At 44.4% G+C, this 13663-nt stretch overlaps 1 protein-coding gene across 1 annotated transcript in view; it reads left to right on the forward strand.

The window, feature by feature from the left end:
- The first annotated feature begins 674 nt into the window (after nucleotides 1–674).
- LOC138667062 (oocyte zinc finger protein XlCOF6-like) overlaps nucleotides 675–13663 on the forward strand; it is a 77195-nt gene continuing 64206 nt past the window's right edge. Inside the window, exons 1-5 of the mRNA XM_069755311.1 lie at nucleotides 675–784; nucleotides 4867–4998; nucleotides 5291–5446; nucleotides 10494–10617; nucleotides 10719–10828. Of these exons, the coding sequence (XP_069611412.1) occupies nucleotides 4921–4998; nucleotides 5291–5446; nucleotides 10494–10617; nucleotides 10719–10828 (468 nt within the window). The 5' untranslated portion in view covers nucleotides 675–784; nucleotides 4867–4920. The remainder of the gene's footprint in view (nucleotides 785–4866; nucleotides 4999–5290; nucleotides 5447–10493; nucleotides 10618–10718; nucleotides 10829–13663) is intronic.

Consider the following 13663-nt stretch of genomic DNA (forward strand, 5'->3'; position numbering starts at 1 on the left):
CACACACTGCACCAGGCCCGTCACTGACACACAGCTCTGCCACACACTGCACCAGGCCCGTCACTGACACACAGCTCTGTCACACACTGCACCAGGCCCGTCACTGACACACATGGCTCTGCCACACACTGCACCAGGCCCGTCACTGACACACAGCTCTGCCACACACTGCACCAGGCCCGTCACTGACACACAGCTCTGCCACACACTGCACCAGGCCCGTCACTGACACACATGGCTCTGCCACACACTGCACCAGGCCCGTCACTGACACACATGGCTCTGCCACACACTGCACCAGGCCCGTCACTGACACACAGCTCTGCCACACACTGCTCCAGGCCCGTCACTGACACACAGCTCTGCCACACACTGCACCAGGCCCGTCACTGACACACAGCTCTGCCACACACTGCACCAGGCCCGTCACTGACACACATGGCTCTGCCACACACTGCACCAGGCCCGTCACTGACACACAGCTCTGCCACACACTGCACCAGGCCCGTCACTGACACACAGCTCTGCCACACACTGCACCAGGCCCGTCACTGACACACTCGACCCAGACCAGGGCCGGCCCACTGCACAGCCACACTCGTGCATTACAGTCACAGAATCATCTGACTCCACCCATGACGATCACATGACCGTGCATCCTCAAAGGTCCTACCCTCACAAAGATGCAACATCCTTTCTGCTTTCTATGTGTGCATGATTGATCACATGACTGTGACCTCATCAAAGGTCCTGCAGCAGCTGGGATCCATCGCCTGTAGATGCGGTAAGTTAGTGGAGCGGTATGTGCTGCAGCTGTGTGTTATGTACTGGGGTCTGTATACTGCTTGTTCTCCAGAGGAGGCTGCACATATGTGCACTAAGAGGACAGTATGTGTATAATGCGGGGTTCTGTACATATGCTCCATGTCTGTATGCAATGCTGGCAAACTGTAATGTATTCTCTCTCTGCAGGTGACTGTACATTCTGTGTGGCTACAGATATGTAATAATAGTAGAAGTCTGTGCATCACATCAAGTGTGTAGCATGAGTACATGTCGGCATATGATCTATATTTACTATCAGCCTGTTCTGTATGTACCAGACATATTTTGCTGAAATATGATTTTTTAATATTATATGGAATGTGTCTCCAGGTTTTGCTTCTTCATCTGAGAGCAGCATAACGTAGGGGCAGAGACGCCAATTCTAGTAATGTGTCACTTACTGAGCTGCATGCTGTAGTTTTGATACAATTCCTGTTTTATCTAGCTGTTCTCTGAATGCTGAGCTCTGTATAACCCTACCTACAACACTGACAGCTTCCAGTGTACACTGTGCATAGGCACAAAGCTGCCAATCGGGTGGGGTTATACAAAGCAGAAGGACTACATCGCACTCGACAACTAGTCCGCTAGTGATAATCTCATGCTGATAAAACACTGATTTTATCAAAACAGTAGTAAGTATACAAGTAAATGACACATCGCTGTAATTGGGGTCTTTGTCTCTACATAATGCTGCTCTTTGATTAGGTGACAAAAACCTGGTGACAGAAAAGGAAATTGCAGTTACAGTGCACACAATAAGTGAAGCCGGGTAAGGAATTAAGATTTGTGAGCTCCTATAAGTAGTGTGACAATGTCTGTGCAGCGCTGTGGTATACAATGGCACCATGTAGGCAAGTATAATAATGCAGAGGAATATGACAGACATCTTGTTTTGAAGTTACCTTTGTATAATCATGAAAACAAAACAATGAAAACTGTATTTTTCCAAATGATGGAAGAAATAAAAAATGGAGCAATCATGGCCTAACTGAAAAATCTCCGTGTTAAGATGCATACGGTGAGAGTAGCCTTCACATAAACTAGTCCAGGCTGCTGTTCCAGCCTGTCGACACGTGGACTCAAACTGTTCCTGGTTTGGAGGTCTGTAGATAGAGTACAGTCCCAAGTAGACTACATTACTCCAAGTGCTACCATGTGGTCGGTCCAGGGCTACTGGATTGTTAGCAGTAACTGATATGCCTCCATCCTATTCTCCATACTGTATTAGCTGCTGTTACCACTGGGAAAGCTTGTCTTGCTCTAGCTTATAGGAGCAAGAATTTACACTGCTCAAAAAAAATAAAGGGAACACTTAAACAACAGAATATAACTCCAAGTAAGTCAAACTTCTGTGAAATCAAACTGTCCACTTAGGAAGCAACACTGTTTGATAATTAATTTCACATGCTGCTGTGCAAATGGAATAGACAACAGATGGAAATTATTGGCAATTATCAAGACACACTCAATAAAGGAGTGGTTCTGCAGGTGGGGACCACAGATCACATCCTATTACCAATGCTTTCTGGCTGATGTTTTGGTCACTTTTGAATGTTGGTTTTGCTTTCACACTCGTGGTAGCATGAGACGGACTCTACAACCCACACAAGTGGCTCAGGTAGTGCAGCTCATCCAGGATGGCACATCAATGCGAACTGTGGCAAGAAGGTTTACTGAGTCTGTCAGCGTAGTGTCCAGAGGCTGGAGGTGCTACCAGGAGACAGGCCAGTACACCAGGAGATGTAGAGGGGGCCGTAGGAGGGCAACAACCCAGCAGCAGGACCGCTACCTCAGCCTTTGTGCAAGGAGGAACAGGAAGAGCACAGCCAGAGCCCTGCAAAATGATCTCTAGCAGGCCACAAATGTGCATGTGTCTGCACAAACCGTTAGAAGCCGACTCCATGAGGATGGCCTGAGTGCCCGACGTCCACAGATGGGGGTTGTGCTCACAGCTCAACACCGTGCAGGACGCTTGGCATTTGCCACAGATCATCAGGATTGGCAAATTCACCACTGGCACCCTGTACTCTTCACAGATGAAAGCAGGTTCACACTGAGCACATGTGACAGACATGACAGAGTCTGGAGACGCCGTGGAGAGCGATCTGCTGCCTGCAACATCCTTGAGCATGACCGGTTTGGCAGTTGGTCAGTAATGGTGTGGGGTGGCATTTCTTTGGAGGGCCACACAGCCCTCCATGTGCTCACCAGAGGTAGCTTGACTGCCATTAGGTACCGATATGAGATCCTCAGACCCCTTGTGAGACCATATGCTGGTGCGGTTGACCCTGGGTTCCTCCTAATGCAGGACAATGCCAGACCTCTTGTGGCTGGAGTGTGTCAGCAGTTCCTGCAAGATGAAGGCATTGAAGCTATGGACTAGTCTGCCCGTTTCCCAGATCTGAATCTGATTGAACACATCTGGGACATCATGTCTCGTACCATCCATCAACTTCACAGTGCACCACAGACTGTCCAGGAGTTGGCGGATGCTTTAGTCCAGGTCTGGGAGATCCCTCAGGAGACCATCTGCCACCTTATCAGGAGCATGCCCAGGCGTTGTACAGTAGCGAGGTCATACAGGCACACACACTACTGAGCATCTTTTCCTTGTCTTGAGGCATTTCCACTGAAGTTGGATCAGCCTGTAATTTGATTTTCCACTTTGATTTTGAGCATCATTTCAAATCCAGACCTCCTTGGGATATTAGTTGTGATTTACGTTGATCATTTTTAGGTTTTATTGTTCTGAACACATTCCACTATGCAATGAATAAAAATTTGCAACTGGAATATTTCATTCAGAGATATCTAGGATGTGGGATTTTAGTGTTCCCTTTATTTTTTTGAGCAGTGTAATTGGCCAAGCACATAGAGCCTATTTTATCAGATGTGTCATGTGTCCTCCATCCTTGTGGTCACAGTGTTCTTTCACCAGAGTGTGAGAATTTGGCTTTTTTGTCAGGCGCTGGAAAAATTAGCTGCAATGTCGGTGGAAAATTACTTTCAGGCCTCAATAATATGTATGTGGTTATATCCATGTTTTTTGCAGGTCGAAAATGTGACCATTATAGTTCATGGGTATGCTCACATGTCTTTTTTCCACAAATAGAAAGAAACTTGTCTATTTTTGATCCAATTTTCAGATCAAAATTGCCCATTTAAGTGAACAGGAGGGTACCTCAAAAGATGGATGTCAGACAGGCATATGTGTGTTCTTCAAGTGCTGACCCTTTTTTACTGTTTAATGGGTAGAGAATATTATTGTTTTTTTTTTGTATACAATCAAAACCAATAGCACTCTGGTGGTAAAAACAGACACATGCACCAAAAATGGCTGAAAAGTGGATCCACCACACTCGACGGAAACAGTAGATATTTCTTTTTCAAAAAGCAGAATAAAACCATACGTGAATGAGGGCTTACCCCCGACTGTCACTTTTGCCATCCTTTTTTAAAAAAAAACAAACTTATTTCCATTTCTTGATTTACCTCCACCTGGCCAGGATTCAGATCATCATAATCGTCAGGTCACTTTATATATTGGCTCCCAGACCTTCTTATCGAACAGCAAATAACATGGAGTCAGATTAAGATAATTACCTCCATGTCTGTTTTGCCATATCAAAGTGAACACTCGCTGCTAACTAAATAGAATGGTTTAGTGAGGTGTCACTCCTGTTCATAAATCATGCGGCCTGAGATGCCATGGGACCCGCTTCGCTGTCAGTGCTTGAGCTACTGTAAGTTCTGCTCTGCGTATGGGAAAGGTCTGCAGCAACAGATCGGCCTATCAGTGTATTTTTGGATAAGTCATGCCGGCTTCACTTCCATGTTCTCCACACTAATACCGTATATTATACCCTCATGTAGCACCCAATACCATGGCTACTGAATCCTAGCCTGACAGCGAGCTTTACTCTGCGCTTGGTCCCAACTGTCTGCAATGTGTATGTCTTTGTAGTGGCCAATCTGGGACATCCTACATTGTCTGATCCATGCATTATTTTAGACTCCCTCCTTATTTTTCCCTTGCAGTCTAAAGAAGTTCAAGTCTCCTTTAAAACATGAGCCGTGCCTGACCCACTGAAGATGGAGAGAAACAGTAATCCCTTGATTGAGAGGGTATTAAACATCACTTTAGAAATAATCTACCTGCTGACTGGAGAGGTGAGGGGTTCTGAGAGTTATGTCACGTGACATCACTTGTCTCCACCATTAAAAATCAAAGTTACTGGAAGATAAGGGTTTTGTTTTTTTCATTGGGGTCATTTTCTTCTAAAGTAAGTGGGGCTGTGTGGCACGGTTATAGAATGTTCGGGATGGGGAGATATGCTCACAATCAGATCATCATGATCAGAAAATGATGGTATGTACCAGTGATATGTCATCGTCTTCCAAAATGGGAAAAGAGGAGGTGAAGGGAACATATTAAGTGAAATTGATGTCTTTCTGTTCACAGGATTACATAGTAGTCAAGAAGGTATCAGAAGAGGATGAAGGATGTGGCAGGACCCAGATCACGGAGCCTTCACCTTACTCACTAGGGAATGAGACAAGTGAGGAGCAGAAGGTTCTAGAAGTCACCAACACGATCAGTCACCTGCTAACTGGAGAGGTGCGTGCTGCTGGGACACAATCCAGTAGCATTGTCTGTGGAGGGAAGAATTGAAGGGTTATTTGTGAATTCAAATTCATTCTTTCTGGACCAAAATGCGTCGAATTGCTTGCTGGAACATGTAGTGTTGATGTCTAGCTAATGGCGAGGTCAGAAGAAGGATAGACCAAGTAGACAAGGTGGAACGTGCCGAGCTAACACTAAAAGGGCAGATAAATCAGTTATAACACAGGAGAGATGTAATCAGCATTAATGTCAGAATTGCCAGCACTCCAGTGCCCGATTCTGCTCAAAAGCTTGCATTTTATTTAATTCCAGCAGGTTCTATAGGCTTTTCTGCACAAGGTTCTTTTTTTAAGCCTGATTTTCTGGCACAATGTGCATCTTACGAACCACACAGTTTTTATATCAAAAACACACATGCTTATCTAAAAGATTGTAAAAAAAAAAAAAAAAGGAACAAAAGGTATAGATTGAAATACTCTCATTCAGACGTGATAATTAAAGTTGAGTGAATATGTTCTGATTCCATCTTATTCGGTAAGCGCTATAGCCTGGCTTCCTGGATGGCTCCCGCTGATCAGCGCCGCAGCTGCACGTGTCACGGCTGTGTGACAGTCACAACACATGCATGGAGAAGCCTGTTTGTTGGGCTCTCCATACATGTGTTGTAACTGTGCAGCTGCGGCTCTGATCAGCTGGAGCCATCCAGGACGCCAGGTTCCCTCTGCATCTTATTCGGTATAGCTATAGCTTACCGAATAAGAGGGAACCTGAACATATTCACTCAACTCTAGTTATAAGTTACATCATGATGTACGTTTAAGCTCATTAATGCACAAGAGGAAAAGATGCTAATTGAAATTTGAGAGAATGTTGCCAAAATTGAGAAAACAATTGCAAGTCAAGCCAATGCGCAGGAGATGATTTGCAAAGATAGGGAAATAGTAAAGGAATTATGAATGAACATAGCGGCCATACTGGATTTCCATAGATATATAAATGAATGTAACGCTCGCTCACCGACTGGGAGGCGCGAGCAAGGGGATTGTGGCCCACTGTGCCACAAACCAGACTACCCTGGAGGGGCGTGACTAAGCAACTACCTTGGTGTTCACTGGAGCCTCTAGTGGTGAGGCTTGTGCGGCAGGTAACTGCCACGTACCACTCCAGAGCGGTGTCTGGCCTGTAGCAGCTGATACCCTTGGGGAACGGAAGTCTATTGACGGGTGCGGGCAAGTACAAACGAGCACCACTGGTAATCAGGCGGGTATGACTGGCAGGCAGGCGGGCAGGTACGAGTAAGGAACAGATAGGAACCAATTCAGACTGGAGGGGCAAGAACTGTTAAGATTCAGTTTAGACTGGAGAGACAAGGACACACAGGGCGTGGAGCGGAAGCAGAGCAAAGCCGCAGGAGGCGCGACGGGAGCAGAGCAGAACCGCAGGTTGCGGCAAGAAGAGCGGAACTGCAGGTTGCGGCGAGCAGAACAGAACAGAGCAGGACCGCAGGTTGCGGCGAGCAGAGTAGAACAGAGCAGAGCCGCAGGTTGCGACAAGCAGAGTAGAGAGGCGCAGAGCCACAAGTGGCGGTGAGCAGAGCAGAACAGGGCAGAGCCGCAGGTTGCGACAAGCAGAGTAGAGAGGCGCAGAGCCACAAGTGGCGGTGAGCAGAGTAGAACAGAGCAGAGCCGTAGGTTGCGACAAGCAGAGTAGAGAGGCGCAGAGCCACAAGTGGCGGTGAGCAGAGTAGAACAGAGCAGAGCCGTAGGTTGCGACAAGCAGAGTAGAGAGGCGCAGAGCCACAAGTGGCGGTGAGCAGAGCAGAACAGGGCAGAGCCGCAGGTTGCGACAAGCAGAGTAGGGAGGCACAGAGCCACAAGTGGTGGTGAGCAGAGCAGAACAGGGCAGAGCCGCAGGTTGCGGCGAGCAGAGCGGCGCAGAGCCGCAGGTGGCAGTGAGCAGAACAGGGCAGAGCCGCAGGTTGCGGCGAGCAGAGCAGAGAAAGTGGCACAAGGGTACACACAGTTGAGTGGGGAAAGGCAAACGACAAGGATACATACAGGTACAGGTATAGACCACAGTTCAGATAGGGACAGACACGGGAACAAGTACAGGACAAGGATTCAGGCCAGGATAGCAGAGACAGGACCTAGCAGCTCAGTAGCAAGACACTAACTGAGGGAGAAAGTTGCTCAGGCATCCCCCTATAGATGGGGATGCCTTAAGTACCTGAGGCTTCTTGGCAATTGGCAGGGAACACCTTAGGAGTGTGCACACAGTCTCTATAAGAAACAAGAAGTGCAGGAGCTGTTGCCCTAAGCATACAGCCAGGAAGTATGCAGCAAACAAGGACATGAGGCCCAGAACAAGGAGCCGCAGAGGACAGAACTCACCGCATGGCCCAGAGTGGTGAGTAAGAGGGGAGATGGGAAGCCATGCAGTGATGCCGCCAGGGATGTTACAATGAACCTTTTAAACTACAGGTTTATATCTGATATATGTAAAGTGAGAGTAAAATTTGTGGAGTTGCAAATTTCCAGTGATGATGGAATGGGCAATATATCTACTATTACATCTCACAAATGGGCCCCCGAAATAGTTTTTTTTGTGTGTCAAATGGAGAGATCGACGACTCGACGTATGACAGATTTTTCAGAATTTGGCAGAGTTGACTTATGTTTCTGGACTCTGAGTATATGTCCATACTTCTGAGATAAGGGACTGCAGTAGAGACTCTTCTTAGTCTTTTGTTTTTCCTATCCTTTCTCTTCTCTCACAGCCTCTTAATTTTAATGTCTCTTAACATTACACATTCCCTATTGAAAGTCCCTGCATCAGTGAAAATTCAATAAGGAATGTGTGATAAGAGACAGATTAAAATGAAGAGGCTAAGAAGATAAGATTATTGATAAAGCATATTATTATTATTATTATTTATTTATATAGCACCATTGATTCCATGGTGCTGTACATGAGAAGGGGTTACATACAAGTTACAAATATCACATACAGTAAACAAACTAACAATGACGGACTGATACAGAGGGGCGAGGACCCTGCCCTTGCGGGCTTACATTCTACAGGACTATGGGGAAGGAGACAGTAGGCTGAGGGTTGCAGGAGCTCCGGTGTTGGTGAGGCGGTAGCTCCGGTGTTGGTGAGGCGGTAGCTCCGGTGTTGGTGAGGCGGTAGCTTCGATAGTGATGAGGCAGCAGCGGTGTCAGTGCAGGCTGTAGGCTTTCCTGAAGAGATGAGTTTTCAGGTTCCGTCTGAAGGATCCGACTGTGGTTGATAGTCGGACGTGTTGGGGCAGGGAGTTCCAGAGGATGGGGGATATTCGGGAGACGTCTTGGAGGCGATTGGATGAGGAGCGAATAAGTGTGGAGGAGAGAAGGAGGTGTTGGGAGCACCGGAGATCACGTGAGGGAAGGTATATAAAAAAGAGAGATCTGTTCTCTAAAAACCGGCTAAGTACAATACATAATAATAAGGGGAATAAACAATTGTCTGATAATCGGATGATAACGTTCAGTACCCCATATAGTCTGCAGTTTAATAAAAAATTAAACTAAAAGTGACATTACAAAACATCCTTGTCCTTTTATCAAGATGAGTCCTGAATAATGGGTATAGATTTGTTGCAAGAAGAGGTATATCGATTAGCTAGATAATATCACCACATCTATAGAAAAGAAATGTTAAAAAATCCACATGGTTTATTTATAAAAATGTTTTGGTAAAAAGTGCAATTTGTACTATAAATAATTTTATGAATACCTTGTATACTGCCCCTATTGGACAAACAGCAGATTTGGGTTCCAGTACCATCTCTATACTGACGACACCCAATTATACACATCTATTCCTGATATCACCCGTGCATTATTACCAAACACCAGTGATTGTCTTACCGCTGTCTCCAACATCTTGTCCTCCCTCTATGTGAAAAGGAACCTGTCAAAAACTGAACGCCTTGTGTTTCCTCCCTCTACTAACCTACCTATGCTCGACATTGCAATTTCCATGTGTGGTTCCACCATTACTCCCCAGCAACATGCTCGCTGCCTTGGAGTCATACTTGATTCAGATCTTTCCTTCACTCCCCACATCCGATCACTCACTCGCTCATGTCATCTACACCTCAATACATTTCTAGAATTCGCCCTTTTCTTACTTTCGACTCTGCAAAAATCCTTCCTGTTGCTCTTATTCATTCTCGTCTGGACTATTGTGACTCTCTACTAATCAGCCTCCCTCTTACCAAACTCTACCCTCTCCAATCTGTCCTGAATGCAGCAGCCAGGATCATATTCCTTTACAACCGCTACACTGATGCCTCTTCCTTGTGCCAGCCTTCTCCTGCTTTGTAGACTTCCACCATTTTCATTTTCAGAGTACTAGGCAGCTGCTTAGAAGAACCCATGGCTGTTGTTTTTTAGCAAGAAGTTTTGATGAAGCTGGTAAATTTGCATCACCTGTCCTTTCCTAACAATGATGCTGAACAAGCCATAACCCTAACAGGCTAAGGTCTGAAACATTTGTCAAACTTTAGGCCTTTAAGAGATCATTTCATCTTCAACTTGCTTAACTGTTCACAGTAATTTTGACCAGGGGTGCACAAACTTTTACAAGCCACTATACACTAGGGCTGGTACTACTTACTTATTTTTCCTGTTACTATGTATACACCTTTGCCAATGCTAGGTATAAACCTCTGCTGTTACTATGTATTTACTACAAGGTGATCCATTCTAAAAAGAGGACCATTCCTTCTGAGCAGACAATGACTATACAGCCTAAACTCAATCTGCTCCTCCTAAACTTCCTGACTTGTGTGCATTTACAGTACCTGTAGCAGGTGATCAGAGGCCAGATCCTTGCATGGGGGAAATTATGGTTGTCACATTTTACATAATTATGCTTGTCCTTCTACTGTCAAGTGTTGCCAGTAGTTGTATATCAGTGTAGAAGCTACAGAAAAATGTTGGTGTGTTCTAAATAATAAAAACAATGTGCTGAATCTGTATCTTAATGTGTATGTCAGGTTCCTATAAGATGTCAGGATGTCGCTGTAAATTTCTCCATGGAGGAGTGGGAGTACATAGAAGGACACAAGGATCAGTACAAGGACGTCATGATGGAGAGCCACCATCTCCACACATCACTGGGTACGTGGAGACTTTCATTGACTTTGATGGTCACAAAATTTACTTATCACAATGCTGAGAATAACAAATAATTTTAAATCAACCTGTGTGTATTCTTACAGAAGGATCCTTTATGGGAAAAGTACCATGTACATCGCCCTGTCCTGATCATTCCCAGAATTGTCCAGAGAGACGGCAAAATATCCTGCAGGATCACCAGGGAGGTCATCAGGTAGATGTAGTTAGTGTTTCGCCATCTTTTAAAAATGGCAAGAAAAAGCAGGGAATATGATCACACCAAAATAACTTATTTACCTGTACGCTTCAGCCCTTCTGCTTTGGTGGTCCAGCTGGTCATGTTAAGTTGTCCTACAGTGATGACGTTCCCGTTGCAGCCAATCACAGGCCTCAGTGGGGGTTGTGTCATAGTTTGTAGGTGACCGCTAAATCCAGTAATTTCAACGACGCAGGAGTAACAGGGAATTTACCAGGAGAGTATAAGTAATTTTGGTGTTTTATTACATTCCATGTTATTAGACCATTTTAACCCCTTTACCCCCAAGGGTGGTTTGCATGTTAATGACCAGGTCAATTTTTACAATTCTGACCACTGTCCCTTTATGAGGTTATAATTCTGGAACGCTTCAACGGATCCCGGTGATTCTGACAATGTTTTCTCGTGACATATTGTACTTCATGATAGTGGTAAAATTTCTTTGACATGACTTGCGTTTATTTGTGAAAAAAATGGAAATTTGGCGAAAATTTCACAATTTTCCAACATTGAATTTTCTTGCCCTTAAATCACAGGGATATGTCACACAAAGTACTTAATAAGTAACATTTCCCACATGTCTACTTTACATCAGCACAATTTTGAAACCAACATTTTTTTTGTTAGGGAGTTATAAGGGTTAAAAGTTGACCAGCGATGTTCTCATTTTTACAACACCTTATTTTTTTTTTAGGACCACATCACATTTGAAGTCACTTTGAGGGGTCTATATGATAGAAAATACCCAAAAATGACACCATTCTAAAAACTGCACCCCTCAAGGTGCTCAAAACCACATTCAAGAAGTTTATTAACTCTTCAGGTGCTTCACAGGATTTTTGTAATGTTTAAAAAAAAATGAACATTTAACTTTTTTCATAAAAAATTTACTTCAGATCAGATGCAATTTGTTTTATTTTCCCAAGGGTAACAGGAGAATTGGATCCTAAAAGTTGTTGTGCAATTTGTCCTAAGTACACTAATACCCCATATGTGGGGGAAAACCACTGTTTGGGCGCATAGCAGAGCTCGGAATGAAAGGAGCGCCATTTAACTTTTCAATGCAAAATTGGCTGGAATTGAGATCGGATGCCACGTCGCGTTTGGAGAGCCCCTGATGTGCCTAAACAGTGGAAACCCCCCACAAGTGACCCCATTTTGGAAACTAGACCACCAAAGTAACTTATCTAGATGTGTGATGAGCACTTTGAAGTTTCACAGAAGTATATAATGTAGAGCCGTGAAAATAAAAAAATAATTTTTTTTCCCACAAAAATGATCTTTTAGCCCACAATTTTGTATTTTCTCAAGGGTATCCAGAGAAATTGGACCCCAAAAGTTGTTGTCCAACTTGTTCTGAGTAATAAAACTACTGTTTGGGCACACGTCGGGGCTCGGAAGGGAAGTAGTGACGTTTTGGAATGCAGACTTTGATGGAATGGTCTGGGGGCGTCATGTTGCTTTTGCAGAGCCACTGATGTGCCTAAACAGTAGAACCCACCGACAAGTGACATCATTTTGGAAGCTAGACCTCCCAAAGAACTTATCTAGATGTGTTGTGAGAACTTTAAACCCCCAAGTGTTTCACTAAAGTTTATAACGCAGAGCCGTGAAAATAAAAAATCATTTTTTTCCCTCAAAAATGATTTTTTAGCCCCCAAATTTTATTTTCACTAGGGTAACAGGAGAAATTGGACCGCAAAAATTGTTGTCCAATTTGTCCTGAGTACGCTGATACCCCATATGTGGGGGTGAACCACTCTTTGGGCGCACAGCAAAGCTCAGAAGGGAAGGAGCACCGTTTGACTTTTTAAATGCAGAATTGGCTGGAATTGAGATCGGACACCATGTCGCTTTAAAGAGCCCCTGATGTGCCTAAACAGTGGAAACCCCCCAATCCAATTCTAACTCCAACCCTAACCCCAACACACCCCTAACCCTAATCCCAACCATAACCCTAACCACACCCCTAACCCGAACATGCCCCTAGCCCTAATCCCAACCACACCCCTAACCCCAGCACACCCCTAACCCCAACACACCCTTAACCCTAATCCCAACCCTAAGCCCAACACACTCGTAATCCTAACCCTAACCATAACCCTAACCACCCTGGCACAACCCTAACCCTAATCCCAACACTACCCCTAATTCCAAATGTAAATGTAATCCCAACCCTAATCCAAACCCTAACCCTAACTTTAGCCCCAACCCTATCCCTATCTTTAGCCCCAACCGTAACCCTAACTTTAGCTCCAACCATAACCCTAACTTTAGCCCTAACCCTAATGGAAAAATGAAAATAAATACTTTTTTTAATTTTATTATTTTTCCCTAACTAAGGGGGGTGATAAAGGGGGGTTTGATTTACTATTTATAGGGGTTTTTATGTTTGGCAGCTGTCACACGCTAAAAGACGCTTTTTATTGCAAAAAATAGTTTTTGCCTCACCACATTTTGAGAGCTATAATTTTTCCATATTTTGGTCCACAGAGTCATGTGAGGTCTTTCTTTTTGCAGGACGAGTTGACGTTTTTATTGGTACCATTTTTGGGCACATGACATTTTTTGATCGCTTTTTATTACGATTTTTGGGGGCAGAATGAACAAAAACCAGCAATTCATGAATTTCTTTTGGGGGGGTGTTTATACCGTTCTGCATGTGGTAAAATTGATAAGGCAGTTTTTCGGGTCAGCACGATAACAGTGATACCTCATTTATATCTTTTTTATGTTTTGGCTTTTGTCTCTTTTATGCAATAAAAACTATTTTATATAAAAAATAATTATTTT

Source organism: Ranitomeya imitator, chromosome 2 (genome assembly GCF_032444005.1).
Source record: "Ranitomeya imitator isolate aRanImi1 chromosome 2, aRanImi1.pri, whole genome shotgun sequence".
Lineage (NCBI taxonomy): Eukaryota > Metazoa > Chordata > Amphibia > Anura > Dendrobatidae > Ranitomeya > Ranitomeya imitator.